At 38.6% G+C, this 25,640-nt stretch overlaps 1 protein-coding gene across 1 annotated transcript in view; it reads right to left on the bottom strand.

The window, feature by feature from the left end:
- Positions 1-473: 473 nt before the first annotated feature.
- The window catches only part of LOC100425484 (ubiquitin-conjugating enzyme E2 Q2), a 33,152-nt gene continuing 7,985 nt past the window's right edge, over positions 474-25,640 (bottom strand). Inside the window, exons 3-8 of the mRNA XM_077940339.1 lie at positions 24,384-24,479; positions 15,606-15,683; positions 11,823-11,944; positions 9,350-9,434; positions 6,433-6,528; positions 474-597 (exon numbers count right to left, since the gene is read on the bottom strand). Coding sequence (XP_077796465.1) covers positions 9,416-9,434; positions 11,823-11,944; positions 15,606-15,683; positions 24,384-24,479 — 315 coding nt within the window. The 3' untranslated portion in view covers positions 474-597; positions 6,433-6,528; positions 9,350-9,415. The remainder of the gene's footprint in view (positions 598-6,432; positions 6,529-9,349; positions 9,435-11,822; positions 11,945-15,605; positions 15,684-24,383; positions 24,480-25,640) is intronic.

Below are 25,640 nucleotides of genomic sequence, written 5' to 3'. Positions count from 1 at the left end.
AATTTATAGACTTTTGTTGGTGTGAAACATACTTTATATATAATCATTTACCCATGGGAATGCTTTTGATTAATGTTATCTGTTAAATATTTCAGTTCTCAATATTTCCACTGTTAATAGTATATATCTTTTCAGAGCTGATCTGGAGAATTCGAGGACCACGTGCTAATTGCTATTTGATGTTATTCTGGTAGGACAATTGATGGGCTTTGGGTTTCGGGGAGTTGGAATTTGAAGGCGGGTCTGAGTCTACAGATCTTGCCACTGACTTTTGGCAAGTCTGTTGATTGTGCCTTTGAAAGTGCCTTTAAATGCCTTCTAGAAGGCTGGGCATGATGGCTCATGCCTGTAATCCCAGCACTTTGGGAACTGAGGTGGCTGGGTCATTTGAGGTCAAGAGTTTGAGACCAGCCTACAATGTAAAACTTTGTCTCTCCTAAAAATACAAAAAATTAGCCAGGCGTGGTGGCACATACCTATAGTCCTAGCTACTCAGGAGGCTGAGGCAGGAGAATCACCTGAACCTGGGAGTTGGAGGTTGCATGAGCTGAGATTGTGCCACTGCATTCCAGCCTGGGTGACAGAACAAGACTCCATCTGAAAAAAATAAATAAAATCAAATAATAAATAAATAAATAAATAAATAAGTAGAGTACATGTTTTGACTGTTCTGTACATTTCCAACAGGATAACAGTAACATCACAGGACATCCTTGGGGCATTGTTTCTATAAGTTTGCGGTTATTAACAGTTACTAGGTTAAAAATGTAATAAATACATGTAATAGAGGTAACAAATTAATAAATAAGCTTGAGAAATGCTTGGTAAATTCAACAGGACTTCTCAGAACAATGAATTTATATGGCCATGATTGTGTTTTTTTGTTTTTTGTTTTTTTTTCAAGGAGCTTTCGCAAGACTCTGTAGTACACCAGTTTGGGAACTGTTGGTATAGGAATCAGGATAATTAGGATTTGGCCTATTCCAGGTAGAGGTTGTCACTATGTTCAAGGAATTATTCTTAGTCTTTGGCCTTTGCATATATCAGCAAATTAACAAGCAAAAATATCAGAATTGGGCCTTGGCTCAGGCCTAACAAATCAGAATATCTGAAAAGTATGGGTGTGGATAAACTTCTGCGTGATTCCATGTACTCCAGAGACTGAAAACCACTCAATTACAATAGGCCTTCTCACCCCTTGCTAAATGAATTGTTAATCCTACTTGAGTATGCTTCTGTTTTGTTTTCTTGGGCCTGGTCCAGAGACTAGACTGTTGCTACAGTTAAGTTCAATTTTTATCATTCTTCCCACAGTATCTGTATCCCGATTTTCAGATTCCATTTCATCAGTGGGACAAATTTAAAGGTCAGTATAGGACAAGTTGTAAACATTAATGGAAAAGAGATTGTATTATATTGATATTGTCCTTCTAATCTGGCAGCCTTGAATTTAATTTAGAAAATGCTGCTATTTCTAATTTTACCTTGATTTTGATACATTTTACTATTAGGGATCACATACATAATTTTCCTCTTTTTCTTGACTTCCTTGTCAGGTAATATGTTTTTGAAAGCTTCTGGTTAACTTCTAATTGCAGGTAAGTGTTGGTTTCTGTTTGCTTAACAAGCTTATTGAGGTTTTATTTCTTTGAGATGGAGTCTTGCTCTGTTACTCAGGCTGGAGTGGGATGGTGTGATCTCGGCTCACTGCCACCTCCACTTCCCTGGTTCAAGCAATTCGCATGCCTCAGCCTCCCTAGAAGCTGGGATTACAGGTGCCTTCCACCACACCCAGCTATTATTTTATTTTTTTAGTAGACATGGGGCTTCACCATGTTGCCCAAGCTGGTCTCAAACTCCTGACCTCAGATGATCCACCCAACTCAGCCTCCCAAAGTGCTGGGATTTTAAGTGTGAGCCCCCACACCTCGCCAATTCTCCCATTTTTTACAGGGTAGTCTTTTTGAACTTCTAAGAGCTCTTCAAAATAGTAAAGCCCTGCCATAACGCTGTTAAAAGCCTAAGATATAAAATATGCAGTAACATGCTTTTCTTAACACTAATAAAAAAAGTGTTTTCTAATCAGTCCATGTTTTCATAAAAAGGACAAAAATAAAAGATTTAGAAACAAACTGTACATAGAAAGTACATATTCCCTGAAACTCCCAAGTGAGTGTGAAGGAGTCACTTTCAAACCTACTGCCCGCCACCCAAAACACAAGGAGAAAATAAGAATGTTATCCTCTTCCATACTCAATCATCAGTAGCAAGGTACTCAAAGCCCAGTTTAAAGGAATGCTTCTACAGATTCTCTATTGTACTGGAGATTTAGCCCTTTCTATTCTTCTAACTCACTGATTCCTACTTGTATATCTTTTTTTGTTAATTTTTAATTTGTCATTGTTTTTGAGACCTAGTCTCACTGTCTCCAGTCTGGAGTACAGTGGTGCAATTTTGGTTTGCTGCAAGCTCCGCCTTCCCGGGTTCATGCCATTCTCCTGCCTCAGCCTCCCGAGTAGCTGGGACTACAGGTGCCCACCACCACGCCTGGCTAATTTTGTGTATTTTTAATAGAGATGGGGTTTCACTGTGTTAGCCAGAATAGTCTCGATCTCCTGACCTCGTGATCTGTCTGCCTCAGTCTCCCAAAGTGCTGGGATTACAGGCGTGAGCCACCGCACCCAGCCTCTACTGATATATCTTTAATAATTTCCCCATTCTGCTTTCCATCAGGTTTTCTGATTGTCCTTTCTAAGAATGAGTTAAAGGCTTCATTCATTTTCATTCTTTTCTTAATGACATAAGGATTTTAAGGCAATGAATATTTCTCTGAGCTCTTCTCTAGTCTCTAATCAGTAATGATTGCATTATTGCTATTCTCTACATACGTGGCAGCTTTAATTTCAAGTCCCATTTTGACCTAAGGGCTGTTGGCATTAATTTTAAAATTCCACAAACCAACATTTGTTTTCTGGTTTTGTTACTAACTTATAGATTCAACTAAGATCAGAAAATGACATCTGTCCTTTTTCTACCTTTCAGTATTTGGGGTGATCTTCATTGAAAAAGAGTAGCTTCTTGAATGTTCCAGATAGGAAGACAGAGGGAGAGGGAGAGAGACGAATAGATAGAAGTTTTGTATTTTAACTATGGTTCAATTCTAAGCATTCTGAAATTGCATTGAGTTTCTTTTTTTTTTTTTTTTTTTTGAGAGGGAGTCTGGCTCTGTCGCCCAGGCTGGAGTGCAGTGGCCGGATCTCAGCTCACTGCAAGCTCCGCCTCCCGGGTTTACGCCATTCTCCTGCCTCAGCCTCCCGAGTAGCTGGGACTACAGGCGCCCGCCACCTCGCCCGGCTAGTTTTTTTTTGTATTTTTTAGTAGAGACGGGGTTTCACCGTGTTAGCCAGGATGGTCTTGATCTCCTGACCTCGTGATCCGCCCGTCTCGGCCTCCCAAAGTGCTGGGATTACAGGCTTGAGCCACCGCGCCCGGCCTGCATTGAGTTTCTTAAATCACGAATAACAAGGGTGTTTGATTTCCAAATTCACATAGCTTTTTGTTAATCTCTTCATTATTGCCTTCTAACTTTAACTGCTTCACATTTAAATTATAAATTATATGGTGTGGGTGGTACCAATTGTTGTTAAATCTTCTGACTTGCTTTATGAATTAATATATAATTAATGTTTCTCCCACAGTCCACATATGCTTGAGAAGAAAATAGAGTATCTAATTATTGGGTACAAAGGTCTATATTTGTCTGTTATACCATGTTCTTTCACTGGTTATTCAAATCTACATATGGGCATTCTGTGTAACTTACTTATGGTAAGCAGGGTATGCTGAGGTCTCCAAATATGATGGCAGACTTGTCAGTTTCTCCCTGTGGTTTATTCAGTTTTTCTTCTGTATTTTGAGGTTATTTTTACAGGTACCTAAAATATGAAAATTGCTACATCCTCCTAATTAACATTCATTTAGCATCAAGTTCTTACTAATGCTTTCTGTTCCAAAATCCCTTTTTGTTTGATACTGAAGCTCCATCACTTGCTTTTGGTTAATGTACACTGGCATATCTTTATCACTCTCTCTCCTTTATAAAAACTTTCAATCTTCTCATATCTTCATAGTTTAAATATGATGGATTAAAACAGCTGGATTTTCTTTTTGGTTCCATCTGGCTAACTAGTAACTTTCGGCCATTTACATTTGTTGTGACTGATTTATGTGGACTTCCTTCTCTCATCTTTAGAACTTCTATTTCTCTCACTTTCTAATATAATTTTAATATCTCCTCCTAGGATTCCACTAAGACATATTTTAGACCTCATTCTGGACTTCCTCCTCCCACAACCCCACCAACTTCTGCCCTATCATCTATCCTCATGTCTCTCTGTGCAACATACTGACTTACTTTTGGGAGATAATTGTCTAACCAATTGATTCTTTCTTCTGAGGTCTAATCCATCCTCTGAGTTTCTTATTTCAACAATTGCATTTTCTATTTCTTTATTTCATTTTATTTTGAGACAGAGTCTTATTCTGTCACCCAGGCTGGACTGCAGTGGCACGCACCTGGAGCCTTGGCCTCATAAGCTCAAGCGATCCTCCCGCCTCAGCCTCCTGACTAGCTAGGACTATAGGCACATGCTCCACACCCAGCTATTCTTTTTTTTTTTTTTTTTTTTTTTTTTTGGTGGTGTTGGGGTATTTTTTATAGAAATGAGTTCTCACGATGTTGCCCAGGCTTGTCTCCAGCTTCTGGTCTCATACCATCCTACCACCTCAGCCTCCCAAAGAGTGCTGGGATTACAGGTGTGAGCCACCATATCGAGCTATATGTTTTGTTTCTGTAAGTTCTATTTCATCCATTTTCTTTTCAGGTCCTCCTCATCATTCCTGGCAGTCTTACTGCTTGCTCAATTTTATGGGTCCATCTTTTTTTTAAATTATGTTTTATGTGTAACTATTTTCTCACAATTCTAATATTTGAAGCCTGTGCTCTGTATCTGATAATTCCAAAACCTATAGTCTTTGAGAAACATATTATTAATTATTTCTAACAATTCTCAAATATGTTGGGTTGAAACTACTTGAATGCTATGATTTGACTGAATTCATATTTGCCTGCTTTTAATCTTTGGGAATCCTACAGGCTTAAGGTAGAGATGCTTACCTACAAAAAGTATCTGTGTCTGCTTCTGATGAGAGCTGTCGGCACAACTAACATGAGACCACTTTACCACCATGCATAATCCTGACATTCTCTTGGATTCTCTTGGAGAATCTCAGCATTACACAAGGTTCTCAAATTTGGCTCCCCAACCTTGCTCATTTATACACAGAAGACTAGACTGCTTAGTATAAGTGGTGACTCTCTTCCTCCTACCCTGGAAGAACAAAACAGATCTTTCATCTGAATGTGATCACAGACTAGGAAATTCTGAAGGTGAATAACTGGAGGCTGTGGGCTGCAGGGAAAGACGGGTGTCTTTCCTGACCATAGAAATAGGTCAGAAGCTGCCCTAAAGGCTGTGTGCTGCAGCATTTCACTCTTTAGCTCAACTACCATTCCCTCCACAAGAGTGTGAATGGAAGCTTCTTAGAGCACCATGTTGTCTTTAAACAAAATCAAATTTTTTGCTAAAAGTCATGGTCATGGTTCAAAAAGCAAAACAAAACACCTCTGGCTTTGGAAGGCTTTCTCAGTAATGTCCTAGAATTCAGGTTACAGGCTGCACTTCATGTTAACTAAACAGAAAACCAGCCTGACCAACATCCTTCTGCCCCATGGCTTGCTCTCAGCTCCTCTTGGTTGGGCCTAGGGCAGCCAGGCTGTCTAGTTGCAATCCTCGCTCTGTTACCTGTGACCTTGGACAAGTTACCTACCTTTAGTTGCCTCATCCATATGATGCAGATATTAATAATACTCTCTTTTTAAGTTATTAAGAGGATTGGTAGAGCTAATAAAAAGTAAAAAACAAGAGCTAATGAAATGTAAGAAATAAAAAGACTTGGTAAGCATAGGCACAGAGGGGAAAAAAAGTAAAAATAAGTAATTGAAAAGGCTAGTGTCTAGCACATAAAAATTCATCAGGAATTAATTCTATAACATGAACACAATTTTGCAAAACTTCAAAGTACATACAACTTTTACTATGGTATACATACAGATAATAAATTTACAACTGTAGACATGTTTGTCTACACTAAATATTACAAAGACCAATCAGATACTAAATCATTAAGTGATTATCAGTCAGTATGTTTAATTTTCTTATACTTCTGTATTTTCTATAGATCACGTTTGTAACAGAAAGAAAACAAACCGAATGAAAATGAAATGAATAAAAATAATTAAGACAGAAAGAAGGCTCACAAAGTAATACAAAATAAGTCTTAGGGTTTCTGTCAAATTCTTAATAAAAGTACCTTCTTTGCTCCAAGCTGCACGTTGGCTTTGCCTTTGACTCAGGTGGCATTTATTTGCATGATGATTGATTCTATCGAGTAGGCACTGCTTCAGCCCTAGAGGAAGAACAAAACATCTCTAGAACACCGCAGCATTCCTGATTCCCTCTTGAGAAGGCCTAACAAAACAGCATATAACTTAACAGCAGCAGATCAGTGTTAAAAAGTCTGGAGTAAAGGAGAAAAAGTAAAATTGGAACATTTCCAGAATCTCACAAAAAACAACAAACCAATGTTCTAAGTGCCCAACATGACCAAATTAGAACCTTACATAAAGGTTACTGTTAATGTGTATCCCAGCAGGTAGCTCTGTCTCCCAGACTGCAGTGCAGTGGCGCCATCTTGGCTCTCTGCAAGCTCCACCTCCTGGGTTCATGCCATTCTCCTGCCTAAGCCTCCCGAGATGCTGGGACTACAGGCGCCCGCCACCATGCCTAGCTAAATTTTGTATTTTTTTAGTAGAGATGGGGTTTCGCCATGTTGGTCAGGATGGTCTCGATCTCCTGACCTTGTGATCTGCTGGCCCGGGCCTCCCAAAGTGCTGGGATACCTTTTTCATTCTTGAAAGTAGAAGCTACAAAAAAAAAAAGAAAAAGAAAAGGAGGCAGAGATTGCAGTGAGCAGTGATTGTACCACCCACTCCATTGGGGCAACAGAGCAAGATCCTGTCTCAATACAATTAATTAAGTAAATAATAAAACCAATATTTCTTTACTGTGTGGGGAAACTCAAAATGAGCTCAGCACATCCATATGTAATGCTAAGCTTTTTTCCCTCCCCACGCTTTTGTTTTTCTGAGCTTTTACAGATGGATATCATGTCCAGAAAACTATTCTGTAGTATCAACACCACAGTTAATATGTATTCTGATTATACAGAATGATTCTTAACAGGATGTTAGCTCCCAAAACACATACATAAGCATGTAAAGGAAATACAACTGAAAAAATAACTATAGCAACAAAACTCTTCTGGAGAGAGTTCTGAAGTCTGAAGTAGTCACACATATTTTTACCCTAAATGCAACTATTACTATCTCAACCATAGAAATGATCAAAGTAAGGGCTGGAGATATTTAGATTTTAATCACCATAATGTGGATTATGTCACATAATGGAATTAGTCAGCTGAATGTTTGAAAATCCTCAAGTTACTTTAAATTACTCATATTTTGAGGGTCTACAGAACATTTCATAACTAACCTAGCATACTGTGACCTTTACCCCACTTCTGTAAGACTTCCAATCACAAAAAAGAAGCTATACAAATTTCAGTATTTTTCATCAAAATACTTCATATAGCCATAGATTTTAAACCATTATGTCTTATCCAGATTCCATATTAGATCATTAACATTTTTCTAGATTTTCTTGTTATTCTTTTGTAACCTTTATTTTTAGTATCTTAAAAACACTTTATTAAATATAACACGTTCAGAAAAGTACACAAAATATAGCTTAAAGTAGACCTTGGCCGGGCGCGGTGGCTCACGCCTGTAATCCCTGCATTTTGGGAGGCCGAGGCGGGCGGATCACGAGGTCAGAGATCGAGACCATCCTGGCTAACACGGTGAAACCCCGTCTCTACTAAAATACAAAAAATTAGCCGGGCGCGGTGGCGGGCGCCTGTAGTCCCAGCTACTCGGGGGGCTGAGGCAGGAGAATGGCGCGAACCTGGGAGGCGGAGCTTGCAGTGAGCCGAGATGGTGCCACTGCACTCCAGCCTGGGCGACAGAGTGAAGACTCCGCCTCAAAAAAAAAAAAAAAAAAAAAAAAAAAAAAAGTAGACCTTAACAAGTTATTCTAAATTATTTGTCCATGTAACCACCAACCCTGGTCCAGAAATATATTACAGCCAGTATCCAAGAAGCCCACAGATGTACCTTTCAGTTCACACCTCTCTACCTCCCACCTAGATGGACTCCTTACCCTACCCTGTGTGTAATCACCTCTTTTTTCTTTTTTTTTTTTTGAGACGGAGTCTCGCTCTGTCGCCCAGGCTGGAGTGCAGTGGCGCGATCTCGGCTCACTGCAAGCTCCGCCTCCCGGGTTCACGCCATTCTCCTGCCTCAGCCTCCCCAGTAGCTGGGACTACAGGCGCCCACAACCGCGCCCGGCTAATTTTTTGTATTTTTAGTAGAGACGGGGTTTCACCGTGGTCTCGATCTCCTGACCTTGTGATCCGCCCGCCTCGGCCTCCCAAAGTGCTGGGATTACAGGCGTGAGCCACCGCGCCCGGCCCCTCTTTTTTCTTGATAGTTTTACTGCCCAACTATGAATCCATAAATAAGTGTTTCTCAGTTTTCTTTTCATTTATGTTCTATGGCTCCTTGGAGGGCAGCAGACCATTACAATAGGTAAGACTTTCTTTCACTCTAAGGACCGATTTTCACTCCACTGCAGGTGATATTGCCTCCACTAAGAATGTATGCCCTAACCAACATTAGTTTTGCCTATTTTTGAAGTCTGTATAGAGGAAATTGTACAAAATAAGTTTTGAGGGTCTGGTCTCTTTTGCTCAACATAGTGTTCAAGATCTGTCCATCTCATCCCACATAACTGTAAGCCATTTTATGAATACCACAATCATCCAGTTTATTGGAATGAACATTTGGGTTCTTTTCTGTTTGGGGCTATTATAAATGATGCTGCTCTGAACATTCCTGTGTCTCCTGGCACCTATGTACTCATTTCTTGTGGAGTATATATCCACAAGATTCCTGAACCATAGGGTATGAGTATCTTCCACATTCGAGTTTCACAAAATAAAGCTAGTAATCATTTCCATTTCTGCCCAGTTTTAAGAAATGACATTTATAATCAGACAACAGAAAAGAACAAAAGAACAGTAAGAAGAGCAGGGATTTAGAGATCCTTACCTGTTTTATAACTCTGTGATCTGTATATGTCCCTGAGCCCTTTCATAAGTCTATCTGAAGCTTGCACTAACCCAGACACTGCAGGCTGAAACAGAAAGGCCACTGTTTACTAGGGTCAACTGAATCAACTAATGTAAAGATTTGAGGTATTTCAACCTGCTCTAAAAGATTACAGTAGCCAGGCACGGTGGCTCACACCTGTAATCCCAGCACTTTGGGAGGCTGAGGCAGGTGGATCACTTGAGGCCAAGAGTTTGAAATTAACCTGGCCATCAGGATGAAACCACATCTCTACTAAAAAATTACAAAAGTCAGTCAGGTGTGGTTGCACGTGCCTGTAGTCCCAGGTGCCCAGGAAGCTGAGGCAAGATAATCAGTTGAACCTGCAAGGTGGAGGTGGTAGTGAGCTGAGATGGTGCCACTGCACCCTGGCCTGGGCCACAGAGCAAGGCGCCATCTCAAAAGAAAAAAAAAAAGAAAAGAAAAAAGAAAAAGATTACAATAAAAATTGATCACTACTCAACAATCTAAGAAGTGAAAAAAAAAGTACAATTAAATGAAGCACTATGAAGTTTCAAGAGAGTATAAAACTAGACACAAATGGTTCATTTCCTTTTTCTTATCACCTAAAAACCTCTAGCCAACATGTTCATACCACCATGGACTCCATGATAGCCTAGAATTCAGTATGAGTCTATTTCAAACCCCAGCAATTTTTGAAAATACTAGAAGACACTCAGGGTGACATTATTAACTAAAATAGGCTTCCATTCAAAAGACTACAAGTAAGAATATTGCACAGACGGTCTAGTTCACACATTAGACACTGAGAACCATGTGCGCCAACATGCAACTGGTTTCAGTTTTTCAGTGCAGGGACTCCTGTAATGATGAAAACAGATCAATATGTTATTCTAAGACTAAATAGAAATGGAACTACTTTTTAGTCATGTGAAACTAAAGGTTTTAAAGACTGCACTAGACTTCGAAGGGCAAAAAAATCAATTTGATAAAAATATTACTTCCTAGCTATGTAACCATGAACTTATTTCATATCTATAAAATATGAGAAGTTTTTCCTATCTCTAAAATATCAAGAGTACCTATTTCACACAGTTGGTATGATGACTAAATGAAAAGATCCATAAAGTATTTAGCATAGTATCAGTCATGCAAAAATGTTCAATAATTTATACTTCTTTTGAAGATAACTCAAACTGGAATTGATCACAAGACACAGAAAGTACAGTGACATTAATTCAAATGCTACAATCTTAGTTTTGTAAATAATCAAGATATGGGGAAGTAACTACATTTCTTTGTTGTATGAAAAACTACCTATTAAATTAATATATAAAGAAGATTGAAGGAGGGAGAGTTAGCTATCTGATTTCAACATTTGGCATTTACTTGCCTAACAATTCATTTCCTGTTTTGGAGAACCTGTGACCAAGACAACATAACTGGTTCTTGGATATTGTGGAGTTGGTAAATAGCTCTAATACAAGGCAGGAAGCAGTAAGTGTTCAGAGAAACATCTGATATTTCCCTACACTGTCTAAGCATTTTATGTGTATATATGCACCATTTTAATTTATTTTTCATAGCAACTATCCAAAAGATATGTACTGTCTATCCATATTTTAGAGTTGAGAAAAGTGAAACCATACAAAGTGTGTTTGTCACCAAACTCAGTGTTCCTTTCCCATCCTGCTTCTTCACACAAAAGAGACGTTAAGTCAAAAGAGAAACATTACTTTTGGTCTGGTGAGAGCAGGATGGATCAAAGTCAGCTTCATGAAGGAGAAATAATTTGAGCTGTGTTTTGTAGGAGAGAATGAATTTGAATGTACAGATGCTACAGAAGGAAGGTCAGCAGAGAAAATAGCATAGACAAGCTGGAAAGGGGCATATACAGGGATCAGCAGGTGGTTCCAGGATGTGAAGAGCAGATGAACAGGGTAAAAAGTGGCTATTCATAGATGAGAAAGGTAACCTTGGGCAACAAGGCATATGAGTGTGGCTGGGCATGGTGGCTCATGTCTGTAATCCCAGCACTTGGGCAGGGTAAGGTAGCAGGAGTGCTTGAACTCAGGTGTTCAAGACCAGCATGGTCAACACAGTGAGACCTCATCTCAACTAAAAATAAAAAAATTTAGCTTGGTGTAGTGGCACATACCTGTAGTCTGAGACACTTGGGAAGCTGAGGCAGGAGGACCACTGGAGCCTTGGAGATAAAGGCTAGTTAAAGTGAACTATGATTGTGCCACTGCACTCTAGCCCAGGTGATAGAGCAAGACCCTGTCTCAAAAACAATAAGCATATAACTGAATCCACCACTAAGGCAGGAATGGAAGGGGAGAGCAGTTGAGATTGTCATGTTCATGAATTGCCTGGTATTAACTATAATTACTTAACCATAAAATCCAGGCTCCAGATATTTATACACGCTTCCACATTTAAATGGTCTTACCTTTCAGTCTTCTTAATTTTCTCTAATATTGCCCAATTTTCTTTTTCAGTTCCTTCATCCTCCAACTGTTTCCCACTCATAGGCTCTTCTTTCATCTCATAGTGATCTAAGTCTTCTATATCCTGCAAAAAGAAGAGAAATGTTAGGTTATTCAACCGACTTTTCTTCAACAGTTTCTTATGCTGAAAGTTCAATTATTCTTGACTCAATGGGGAACAAGAAACAGAATATATCTATCCTACGGTGAGAGAGAAAAAGCCCCACATTCCATTCAAGGGGTCCCACATTTTATATCCTGTATTTTCTTTAAAAGCTAGACTCTGGGTAAAGCAGATTTAAAAGCTTTACAAAGTCACAACTAGTATGAAATAGACCATCATTAATTTATTTACTTCTTTATTTAACTTATCTTCTTTTATTTTTTTGAGGATAGAGTCTCACTCTGTCACTCAGGCAGGAGTATAGTGGGGCAATCTCTGCTCACTGTAACCTCTGCCTCCCAGGTTCAAGTGATTCTCATGCCTCAGTCTCCTGGGTAGCTGGGATTACAGACGTACACCACCATGCCCAGCTAATTCCTTTGTATTTTGAGGAGAGACAGGGTTTCACCATGTTGGCCAGGTTGGTCTCAAACTTCTGACATCAAGTGATCTGCCCACCTCAGCCTACCAAAGTGCTGGGATTACTGGCATGAAACACCACGCCCGGCCAAGCCATCTTTTAAATCTCCTCTTAAGAGAAACCTTTGAAACAGTTTGGCAGCAGGTGTCAAGAACCTTAACTGTTCATAGTTTGTTCCAGAAACTCGACTTCTAGAATTGTATTAGAAGAAACTAGTCTAAGATGTAAGCACAAATTTAGGCATAAGGATATCTATTCCAACCTTGCAACCACAAAAACAAACACAAAATCTGCATGTGCAAAAATAGCAAAACAGTTAACTCAAGTCCATGAAATATTAAGAGGCCACTGAAATACCAATACAGCATAATTTCTCCTGTATTGAAAAACTTTGAAATGAAAAATGGAATACACAAAGGAATAGAAAGAATTTTAATTATGCTGAAATAAGCACAGAAAAAGACCAGAAGAACTCATATTGAAATGTTAATTTCAATTAATTTTAGTTATTATCTCTGGAGAGATTTGGTACTTCCCCTAATTTCCAGGTTTATGGTTTTATGTAGGAAGCATCTATTGATGTTAACAACTTAAATATAAGTTAAAAAAAGCATTTGATCTCAGGTGCTCAGGAGGCTGAAATAGAAGGATCAAACGTTTGGGCGCAGGAGTTTGAGGCTGCAGTAAGCTATGATCATGCCACTGCACTCCAGCCTGGGTGACAGCGACCCTATCTCAAAAACTAAGAATACTTTTAAAAGAATTTGAATAATACCCGGAAGAACAAAATCTTTATTCACATCATTCTGCCCCCTCTTTTCCCATAGTATCTGTTCTTACATATATACAAATATATGCAGAATTGTTTAAACCCTAACTTTTTTCAATTATGTTATTTTTCTACTTCAATTGCCATAATCTCTAAAGGAGTACTTTATATTTATCTCAAAATTTCCCCCTAAGTTGGCTAATTACCCGATTTCTAGACCAGATTACTGACTACCTCCTCTCAAACTCTGCCCATGACTCTGTACTTCATGGAGCTCCCTTCTCCCTGTGTGCACCTTTCAGCTCTGATCTTCCATCCTATGCTTGTTTTCCCCACAGTGCTCACAAATGCTTTTGGCCTGTATTTCCTCCTGTGTCTTTAACCTCAGTCATGTTCCCATCCACAAAACTTCTCCACCTAAGTATTAGTCAGCACATCCCAAACAGAATTCAACATATCTTTCTAAAACAATATTATCAGCACACGATTCCCTGCTTAAGGCCTTCTTATCAACAAACACAACAAATAGAAACGTTCCATTCTCAAATTCAAGACTTTCAACCATCTTCCTTTTCTGGACAATCTTGCTTTCCATGACTTCAACACATCAACCTTCCTTCTCAAAAGAAAAGCATCCAATACACCCAAACACACCATGTCCAAAATTGCTCTGGGCCTGTTCCCACATTATTTTAGGAGCCTAGAATATCTGCTTTTCACCTGGCATAATCTGACGTCTCCAAAGTTCAGTCTCTTACCTTTGTAGATTTCCCTCAAAGGGGCAGTTCCTTGTTTATTAACTTGTGAATGGGAAATGAAACGGTTCATGAATCTTAGTACAATGGATGTCTGACCCATGGAAAAGGTTTAATGTTTCCATGAAGTTTATTCCACCTAAGCCAAACTGCATAAAAACATTAAAACAAACTCTCATTGTAACTGGACAATTTTAAGAAGTATTTTACTCCCAGACTCATAAAACAAGCCTACAGCCAGTCACAGTGGCACACACCTGTAATCCCAGCACTTTGGGAGGCCAAGGTGGTGGATCACTTGAGGCCAGGAGTTCAAGACCAGCCTGGGTAACAGAGCGAGACTCAAACTCTACTAAGAGTAAAAAAGAAATAAGCTGGACATAGGGCACTGGCCTGTAGTCCCAGCTACTCAGGAGAATCGCTTGAATCTGGGAGTTCAAGGTTACAGTGAGCCATGACTGCGCTACTGCACTCCAGGTTTATGGTTTTATGACCTCGGTGACAGTAAAACCCTCTCTCAGAAAACAAACAAAAAGAAGCCTACAACACTACTTTGTTAGTTCTGAAGCACTCTAAAGTATAGTTTAGATTAATAACTTCCAAACTAAGAAAATGGAATCCTAAATTAATTATAAGACCCCAAACAGAAAAAAATCTTTTAAAACAATCAAGACCATGGAATTCACATACATTCTATTTGGTCAATGCAGAGACATAGATCTTTGTTCCAAAGTTTAAATTTAAATGCAAAGCTTCAGAGCCTGAAAACATCTAAAATTATACCCATGACTGACAACTGGCCTAGGCTCCATGTCTTTGGAATTTGCTGTACTAAATTTGCTACTGTTTGAATGTATTCTGTCCAAAATTCAAGTGTTGCCAAAGTGATGATATTAAGAGGTAGGACTTTTAAGAGGTTATTAGGCCAAGAGGGCTCCTTCCTCCTTCATGGGATTAAGGATTAAGGCCCTTATGAATGAGGCTTCACACGCTGGACTAGCTTGCTCTCCTGCCCTTCTGCCTGCTACTATGTGAGGATGCAACAAGAAGGCCCTGAGACATGTTAAGTACTGATTAGTATAACATATAATTTTAGTGCTAAAAGTTAAGAGCTTTTGTTTTCCAGAAAATCAAATCCAAGAATTCAGATAAAAAGTTTGCTCAAAGGCATATCATGAGTTAGAGGTAAAGCCAGAATTTATAAATTAAATTGCATTCCAAATATGATATGCTTTCAATTATTCCACATTAGTAGTTATTTATAAGGGAGATTAGAGAATTACTCAAATGATCAAAACTGAAGATATTCATGATTTTTTCTTTTATGAGACAGAGTGTTGCTCTTGTCACCCAGACAGGAGTGCAGTGGCACGATCTTGGCTCAATGCAACCTCCCCATCCCGGGTTCAAGCCATTCTCCTGCCTCAGCCTCCTGAGTTGCTGAGATTACAGGTGCCCACCACCAGGCCCGGCTAATTTTTATACTTTTAGTAGAGACAGAGTTTTGTCACTTTGGCCAGGCTGGTCTCAAACCCCTGACCTCAGCTGATCTGCCCCCCTTGGCCTCCCATAGTGCTGGGGTTATAGGCATGAGCCACCTGGCCTGGCCAAAATGTTATTCTTATATAATATACCTACTTCAGCCATCTCTTCTTCCTCTTCTTTTGAAGTCACTTCTGTTGTGCCATTCGAAAATAGAGAAAGAATCTTCCAGGGCTACACGGAACAAATATGCACATTAGAAGACCGATGTCATAGCTTTAGGGACAAACTCCCAACAATCTGTCACTGCAGGCCCACTACCAGAGAGCTTATTAAAATTAAAATGTGCATTTTAAAATCCAACTTTGATTTGACAAACAACAGTTCTCAGCTTTTCAAATTGAAACGATTTTGAACAATTTAACTTAATGGATGCCTTCAGAATAAAGAAAAGCAATCAGTCAAATATAAAGAAAAATGAAAAAAACTTTAAAATATAATCTAATTTAAAATAAGGAAACCTTTTACTTATATGGCTATGTGCATAAGATCAAAGGCTTACTTTGTTCAAAATAAATGTCCCAAACTATCAATTTCTCAAAACAGCTACCTTTGTAACTTTGAAAAGCCTGAATCATTACATAAAGTCAATTTCCTTACATTGTAAAAGGTCAGATGCGTTACCTATAGTAGACACTTCCCGAAACTAAGAATTATGAAATGGTTACCACCTCACTATAAAGCAAATTTTCTTTTTAAAAGCATGTAATTTACTATCAAATATCTCTCTACAAGACATAATTTACCAATTAACACAAATTACAATTATCAAGTTCAGAAATGAATGTAATGAATTTTTAGAAAGGGCCTTCATACTCAGTTTGGGCAAAGTTCAAAAGATAAGCTTCCTGGTTAGGACATAGTATATAAGTGCATCTTTAACCATTAAGGCCAGTTCAGGTTAGAATCCAGAATATGTAAAAGATCAAGAAACTAGGATCCAGAAATCAAGACCAAGAAAGGTCTCAGCAGCATCTAAGCAGCAGCCTCCAAAATAGAATTCACCCCTTCTTCATTTTCCTAAATTGTTATATTCCAAATCCAATTATTTGGGGTATCTAAAGAATATATACCTAGCCTCAAAGTCCCAAAGAATCTGGTTGCATCAATGGTTGAAACAGCATTTTTGAAATGCTAATTTCAAAGCCTACCCAAAGAATCTGTTTTGAAAAGCTCTCTGAGGTGATTCTCACATGCATCTGGGTCTATCACCACTACCCCATTTACTATCCTTCATTCTACACATGAGAAAGCTGAGCCCCTTCCCCCTCAAAAAGGGGAAGTAATTTAATCAAAACAAAAAATGAGTTAGGGCTGTGAAATCCTAAGATTAATTTCATTTCAAGATGTGACCTGGTCCTCTTTCTAAAACCCCACTGAAATGACAGAATTTTATAAAAGAGAGTAAGTGTGCTGCAGCAGCAGCAAAACAACAAATACAAAAAGAATACCCTTAGTGAACCAAAACTATAAGGACATGCTGGAAGATACAAAGCAGATGGAATCAGACTGCTGGCCTCAAGAAAGCCACAAACCCAATCCAAATAATGGAGGGACCAATTCTGTTGGAAGAATCAAACATTCTTCACCGTACTTGTCCCAGCTATAGTTGGTAAGGATCACTCCGCTAATAGGAAGCCTATCTTGAAGGTCTCTTACTATCAGTGTCAAAACCAGAGAGAAAAGACAGAACGTTTTTTAATATAACTCAATGCAGCAGCAAAATCTTATAACAGATTCTGCTCTTCCTTTTAGTTCAAAATCTGGAAAGCTCACCGGCCAGCACCTCCCCATCCTCATGCCACAGGAAGAGCACAGGTCTGCAAACCAGGAGGGGGAGGCCACAGCAGAAAAGAGTGACAATTCTGAAGACATTCATAACAACTGATACTGCTCAAAGGTATACCTCATGTATATATGAACAGATAACCATGTATCATCAGAGAGTTGAAGAAAATTAGCAACCTGAAAGGAAGGTGCCAAGTCAAAGAAGCACAAATGACCTGAAGCACTGCTAATGAAGGAAATAAACAGAATTGTAAAACCTAATTGGAACCTTTAGCAGTAATTGAGAAGATACTGTATCCACAAAATATAAAACAGATTACAATGCAAAAGACAATTCTAGGAGGTAAAAATAAGACCCCTAAACCAAAACAAACAAACAAAAATAAACCAAAAACCATCCCATCCAAAAAACAAACAACCAAAAAAAATCACGAGTAGAAGAGCCAGAGCACAATGGACTTGACCCAGCAAAGCATTCAGGGTGGCTCATGTCTGTAATCCTGGCACTTTGAGAGGCTGAGGCAGGTAGATCACGAGGTCAGGAGATCGAGACCATCCTGGCTAACACGGTGAAACCCTGTCTCTACTGAAAATACAAAAATTTAGTCAGGCATGGTGGCACATGCTTGTAGTCCAAGCTACTCAGGAGGCTGAGGAAGGAGGATCATTTGAACCTGAGAGGTGGAGGTTGCAGTGAACAAAGATCGTGCCACTGCACTCCAACCTGGGTGACAGAGCAAGAATTCCTCTCAAAAAAAAAAAAAAAAAAAATTAAAACCCCACAGTTTACAGTTACACAGAAAATCATACTAACTATCAGAAAGAACTACAAAACAGATAGGCATGAGACTTTCCATCTATAACAATAAATATCAGAACATAAAAGTGTAAAGACCTGGATAGAAACTCAATTATGACCTCAGAATTCTATATCTAGCTCCATCAAGACAGGAATCATATCTGTGTATGTTTGCCTCGGGATTCTCCACACTGATATGGATGGAGTATTTCATACAGAATCAAATATTTGTTGAACAAGTGATAACACACAGCAAGTTCATGGAACACACTCCATACACATCCCCACAAACCCTTTCTAGGGGGAAAAAAAAACCCCAGGATATTATTCAGGGATATACTTGAGGGGCAGGGAGCAGGAGACATAATACAAGAAGTAGCAATAAGCAAAGACAACAGTAACGCCAACTGTGAAGTCTAAATGATTGCTGATAATCTAGCTGAAAGGTCACAGGCCAAATTCTCTGACCATATTGATGCACTTAAAATACCTCAAAAGCCACCTGAAAACTCTTAAAAAAAAATTTTTTTTTCCTGGATAAGTCTTGGGTAAAAGAAGAAATTGATCCTCATGCCTCAGTCATCCAACTCCTAAGTACGTGCCCCAGAGAAATGCTGGCACAGGGGTACCATTAAATATAGATTAAAATGATCATAGCAGCATTTGCTCTTCCTAATAACATGGGAAACAACCCACGTGTCTGTATCTAGTCTAGGGAATAAATGGTATGGTGTTTTCAAACAATGGAATAAATACAGCAATGCAAAAGAACTATAGCTACACACAATAGGAACAAATTTCATACACAATGTTGAGCACAACAAAGAGATGAAAAAATACATATATTATGATTTTCAAAAGTTCAAACAATAGGCAACACTACACTGTATTGTTCAAGGATGCATACATGAGTGATAACACTAGAAAAACAGAAGGCAAGACGAAGTGTACAGAGGCATGGTGATTGGGAAGCAGCCTGCAGAAGGTTTCTGTATGCAAGCAATGTGCCTTCTCTTCACCTCGGTGCTGGCTAGGTGTTGGTTCCCAAGTACTGACTCTAACTATATGTTATACTAAGCTTATGTTTTATATAATTTCCATACATGTCATATCTCACAATGAAAAGGTTTTTTTTGTTTTTGTTGTTGTTTTTTTGTTTTTTTTTTCAATGGAGTTTTGCTCTTGTTTTCCAGGCTTAAGTGCAGTGGCATGGTCTCAGCTCACTGCAACCTCTGTCTTCTGGGTTCAAGCGATTCTCCTGCTTCAGCCTCCCGAGTAGCTGGGATTATAGGCATGCACCATCACACCTGGCTAGTTCTTGTATTTTTCGTAGAGATGGGCTATCTCCATGTTGGTCAGGCTGGTCTCAAACTCCCGACCTCAGGTGATCCACTTGCCTTGGCCTCCCAAAATACTGGGATTACAGGCGTGAGCCACCATGCCTGGCCAACAGAAAGTTTTAGTAGTAACAGCAATGTGAACAGAGGTTGCAATAAAATGACTTAGAAAATACAAACTATTTAGAAAATAGATTTTAAAACTTGTGCAATAAAGTCAAACAGCACCCAAAGGAAGTGTATACCCTTATATGTTTAAAAATCAATTTAAATTACCTTGATCCAGTACACTAGAAAAAGCAAAATAAAAAGGGAAAATAATGAAGACCTAAGGAAAAAGTGAAAAACACCCCACTAAATTTTAAAAAAACCACTATTTTATTTTTTAATAAAATAAAAAATATTTATTTTGAAAGGAGGATTCTTTCAAAAGACTAAGATAATAAAAGAGTCATGCCTCTGAAAAGTGATCAAGATAAAGAAAACTTTGAAGAGAAAAGGGTATATAGCCACATGTGAATATGATGCAAAAAGTGAAAACTTTACACATCTTTAAAACACCTTAGAAGTATGGATGAAGTGTTCATTTCTTTTAAGAATCTACAGTTACGAAAACTGACTGAAGAAATGGAAAATCTGGAGACCAATACGCAGAAGAAGGAAAAGACAAAGACTCATCTTCCAAATTGGACGTTCATTTAAACCAGCGTTTGTCAGCCTCAGCAATATTGATATACTGGGCCAGACAATTCTTTGTGGAGGGTTCTCCTGCTGTGTTGTGGCACATTTAGTAATATCCCCTCTACCCACGAAATGCCAATAAGACCTCCCAAGCATGACCAGTTGTGACCACAAAAATGTCTCCAGATATTTCCAAACATCCCATGGGAGGCATAATATTCCTGTAGTTGAAAATTACTGTGCAGACTAGATCTACATCCTAGGTCTTAGAAAAAAGATGTAAACCTTCCCAAGCTATCCCTGCATACCCTTGATACTGAAATGAAATAAGAGCCTTAAAGGAAACAAACAAAATATAACCTTATTTAATATAGAAGTAAAAATGCAAAAATGAAATATTACCATAGCCATTCTTACAGTGTTTATTATAAGAATGCAAGGATGATTCAAAATTAGGAAAATTTCATCAGGTAAATCACAAATTATATTTCTCCATAGAATTGTAGGCACAATCATGAAATACAAGGTAGCTCTATATGCATTAAGTCCGTGTGATATTTCGTGAAAAACACAATTTGCAAATGTCTTACAGAAAAAAACTGAACACTGAACACATATTTCCACCATCTGCTCTTTGTCCTGAGGCTCCTCTAGAAATACAGTGAAGAAGAAACATTATATAAACACACAATTACAAAAAAAGAAATGGGATTACCAACAGAAGAGAATTCACCTCCATTAGACAATGACAGTAAATGGAAAATGGTTAATTAGTCGAGCAAAGCAAACAAAAGTGGAGGTCAGGGGGATACCGATAACAAGGAAGCTAATTTGTCCCACAGCAACCTAGAAAGGTTCTCGACTCAGACACCAGGTATCCCCAAGGGTGGGACTGACAGGCAAGACTGAAAACAGAGATTAACCAAAAGCCTATATAGAGAACACATTTTTCAGGCACTGAAATGCACTGCTCTCCCCCATCTCCTTAAGCAGAACCCAAGCAAACATATCTACCTCAGACAAGAGAATGCAGATTTCATCTCCAGAGGAATGGAGTAGTTCCAGCCATCATTTATGATTGCACCGGGAGATAAGAAAGAGCGTTAGAGGAAAACAATCAGGAATCAGCATATATTCCCCCTAAAAGCTATCAGTTGCCAAATCTTGGCCATGAAGAATTCCCAATCAATTTTTAAAGTTTTTTATTAGTACTTATTTATTTAATTAATTAATTTATATATTTTTTATTTTTGAGATAGGGTCTTGCTCTTTTACCCAGGCTGGAATGCAGGAATGCAGCAGGATGATCACAGCTTACTTCAGCCTCAACATCCCAGGCTCAAGCGATCCTCCTGCCTCAGCCTCCCAAGTAGCTGGGGCTACAGGTGGGGGTCACCACACCTGGCTATTATTTTCACTTATTTTTTGTAAAGATCGGGTCTCACAACATTGCCCAAACTAGTCTTGAGCTCCTGGGCTCAAGTGATCCTCCAACATCAGTCTCCCAAAGTACTGAGATTGTAGGTGTGAGCTGACACACCCAGCCTCCCAGTCTTTTAGTATCTCTCTCAGATATGAATGAACAAAAAAAGGAATTAAAAAAAAAAAACACACAGACCGGGCACTGTGGCTCAGGCCTTTAATCCCAGCATTTTGGGAGGCCTAGGTGGGCAGATCACCTGAGGTTGGGAATTGGAAACCAGCCTGACCAACATGGAGCAACCCTGTCTCTAATAAAAATACACAAATTAGCCAGGCATGGTGGCACATGCCTGTAATCACAGCTACTCAGGAGGCTGAGGCAGGAGAATCACTTGAACGCAGGAGGCAAAGGTTGCGGTGTGCCGAGATCACGCCTTTGTACTCTATCCTGGGCAACAAGAGTGAAACTCTGTCTCAAAACAGAAAAAAAAAAAAGAAGACTACAAATGATAAGCAACATAGAATAGATAAAATTTAAGGAAAGGCTTTAAAAAGAAAAATAAGACAAATAATAAACTAAGAAAAAATTTATTAAAGAACAAAGAGATGCTAGGGAGAAGACAAAAGAGTGTCAAAATCACTTCATAAAGACACTTGTGAATATATTACATGAATAAAACAAAAATAGAATATGAATAAGGAATAATCAGAAAAGAAAATGTTCTTAGAACTCAGGGTTCATCTTGGGAGTTGGTCCCCAATGAGCCACACCTCCTGTCGTCATGTCCTTGGACAGGCCCATCCCACAGTGAATCTGTGTTGGCCCCAAGACTCACTCTAGCCTAGAGAATTTGCTGGAAATGACACTGAACCTTTCCAGGTCTAAGTCTGAAGAACACCTGGCAGCTCCACTTGTGTGCTTCTGGAAGCCAAAATAAGTACTGACTATCTTCTTGGAGAAAGAGAAGCCACATGAAGAGGCCTCAGAGCACGAGATGCTAGGCAGAGAGGAAGGCCACATGAAGAAACACCAAGGCGGCAGACCTGTGGGTGAAGAAGCTGTCTCAGACATTCCACTGCGCCTGAGTATCCAGATGACCAGTCCCTGACACCGTCTAACCACACAGTGAGAGATGCCAAATGAAACCAGCAGAAAAACTGTCCAGCTATCACCAGTTAACCCATACGGTAGTGACAGAGAGATAAATGTGTAGTTTTATGCCATTAAGTTTTGGGAAAATTGGTTAAGCAACAATAAATAACCAAAACAAAACTTAAAGTTTTGACTGTCCAAATAACATTTCCTACAAGTCAAAAGATAAGAAAAATTCCAGAATTTAAAATTTAAAAAAAAATTAGAAATAACATGAGATACAAGAGTCAAGACAAGAGGTCTAAAATCCAATTAACAGATGCCTCAAAATGATCAAATAAAATGGAAAGGAGAAAGTTAACAAAAATATGACAAGATTCAAGATTCCAACTTTGAAAGAGCCTATCCATAGGCCTATCCATTCGGTGTACCCAGCACAGTGAATGAAAAAAGACCTAAGTACAATGTTGTGCTATTTCAGCTCACCAAGGAAAAGACAAAATCCTAAAAGCTTCCAGAGAGAAAGTCATACCTAAATGAGTGACACTCAGGATGACATGAGGCTTCACCACCATGACTGGTTAGAAGACAACAGCACAGACTTTGAAATTCTAAGGTAAAATTATCCTCAACCTAGAAATACATAATCAACCAAACTATCAATCAAGTGTGAGGGTAGATTATAACAAAAGTGAATAGTGATGGGGATGTGCTATGCACCAGGCACTGTTCTAAATGGTTTACACGTACCAACTCATTTAATTCTCATAGCACCCTAGAAACATAGGTACTAATACTATTGCTGGCTCCCTCATTTTGCAAATGGAAAACTGATGCATAGAGCACTTAGGGAATCAGCCCAAGGGCATACAGCTAATAAGTAGTAGAACCAAGATTCAAATCTATCTCGACTGACTCCAAAATCCAAACACTGCATTGCATTTTTTTTTCAGAAGCTAGAGATCAGAAAATATGCCACTCTATGCTTCCTTTGGGTTTTACTGGAGGACACAGTCAGGGAAAATGACAAAGGGAAAGCCAAGAAAGATGACATGGGATCCAGGAAACAATGGATCTACTCTAGGAGAGCAGATGAGAAAAACCTCAAGATGACATCTGCACAGCCAACCCAAAGAACAACCATGTCAAAGTGGGCACAGAGGAGCCAAAGGCTTTGGAAGAGAAGGAGATCTCAGAGAAAGGGATATGACAGAGTTTTTTAAATTAAAAGTTACTACTATGAGGAAGACACTGCAAAACAAAAGGCAGGACCATGAAAAGAAATATCCTTATACTAAAATGTCAATAACTGATGTCTAAATAGGTACACCCAGGAAGAAGTTAGGGGTAGTGGTGACCTAGTGGAGATTTCTGTCGCTTGCAGGAAACAACATTTGGGCAAGTCCTTAAGAAGCATAGACAGACTTAAGGAGATGGCATTTCTAGGTGAAGGTAATTCATTGAGAAAAGACAAACAATGAAAGAAGCAAGAACATTTATGGACACCAAGAATATTCACAACAAAAAGCTGGTGTTAGGGAAAAGGGCAATTGTTGCCTGTCATACTAAATACCAACAGCTCCAAAGAATGAAAAGGTTATTTTTAGTATCTAAAACAGAATAAACAGAACAATTCAATAGGAACAGAAAAACTAACTTCTAAATAAGTTGAGCAATAAAAAAATCATCCTAGTTTGACTTTTGCTTGAGACAATTTATTTTATCTCTTGAACACTTGAGAATTTTTACTTTACCTGACCCATGGGTAGTGGTTGATCTGGCATCTCAACATCCAGGTGTTTAAGAAGGTTATATAATCTGCAGAGTTCACATATCAACCACTTCAATTGCTGATGAAACAACAAAACACATTTCAGTAAATAAGCATTATGTTAAAGAGCCCTTAGAAGACATTAATAATGTTATATCTACGGTAATCAATCCAGGAGGAAATAAAAAAGTTTGTTACTGCTCAACTGCAGCTTACAGATTGATAAAAACTCTTTAAAATATTTTCAGGAGCGTCTAGTTTAAGAAAGTTACTATTGCTTGGGGTATAATCACTACAACTGATACCTAGTAGAATGACAACAATAAAGACAGAGGAAGGAAGTTTCAGACATTGTCCAATTTCTCATTGCTACCTTGTTTCCTTACAAACTTACAACTTCAAACAAGAGAGCATTAATGCATTAATGAGGCTACCAAAAATAAAGAAAAAGAGGACAGGGACATGCCTTTTTTGTCTTTTATACCAAATTATCACAGGTCCTGGCAGAGAAGACACACATTTTTTTTTTTAATTGTGTTCTACTATTCAGAATTTCCTGTATCCACCAGGGGAGAAAAAAAGTAAGTAGAAACAAGCACAGACATAGAGATTTTTTACAGTGTATACTAAAGGGGTCAGATTATAAACAATATTTTATGCCTTACTTTTTTTACTGAATATATCTTAGAAGTTTGCACATGCTCTATGGAAAGAATGGCTGCATTTTTTTGGTCCACAACTGTTATAAAATGTACACTATAATTTTTATTTAACCAACTCTTTATTGGTGGACATTAAGAATGGAGGAATGTTTCAACAAGGGAACAATCAACAGTATCAAAATACTGCAGAGGGGTCATTTTGGGGACTAAGAAGGGAGCCACCAGTTTTGGCAACTGGGAGATAAATTTTAGCACCATGATGAAGGCAGAATCCAGATTATAATGAGCTCAGTGAAAAAAGGTGAAGACTTGTAGCTTATTCTCTCGAGAAACTAGGCTATGGTAAACTGGCAGAGGCTCTAAGAGTGGGAGGTGAGTTGTTTTCTCTTTCATGTAAATATATTTACTTTTTAAAACACTAGGCCCAATTTTGTATGCTACTTCATTTAACTTTATGAACATGTTTATGTATGTATCTCATGTAAAGTTTTAGACACTGAAAAATAACTCATTTCTGCTATTATAAAACTATTATCTTTACATGTTCAGAAGCAACTTCCTAAAAGGAGGTAGCAGTA

Source organism: Macaca mulatta, chromosome 7 (assembly GCF_049350105.2).
Source record: "Macaca mulatta isolate MMU2019108-1 chromosome 7, T2T-MMU8v2.0, whole genome shotgun sequence".
Lineage (NCBI taxonomy): Eukaryota > Metazoa > Chordata > Mammalia > Primates > Cercopithecidae > Macaca > Macaca mulatta.
Note: the sequence above shows the minus strand (reverse complement) of the source record. Positions and strands in the feature narration are given on the sequence as shown.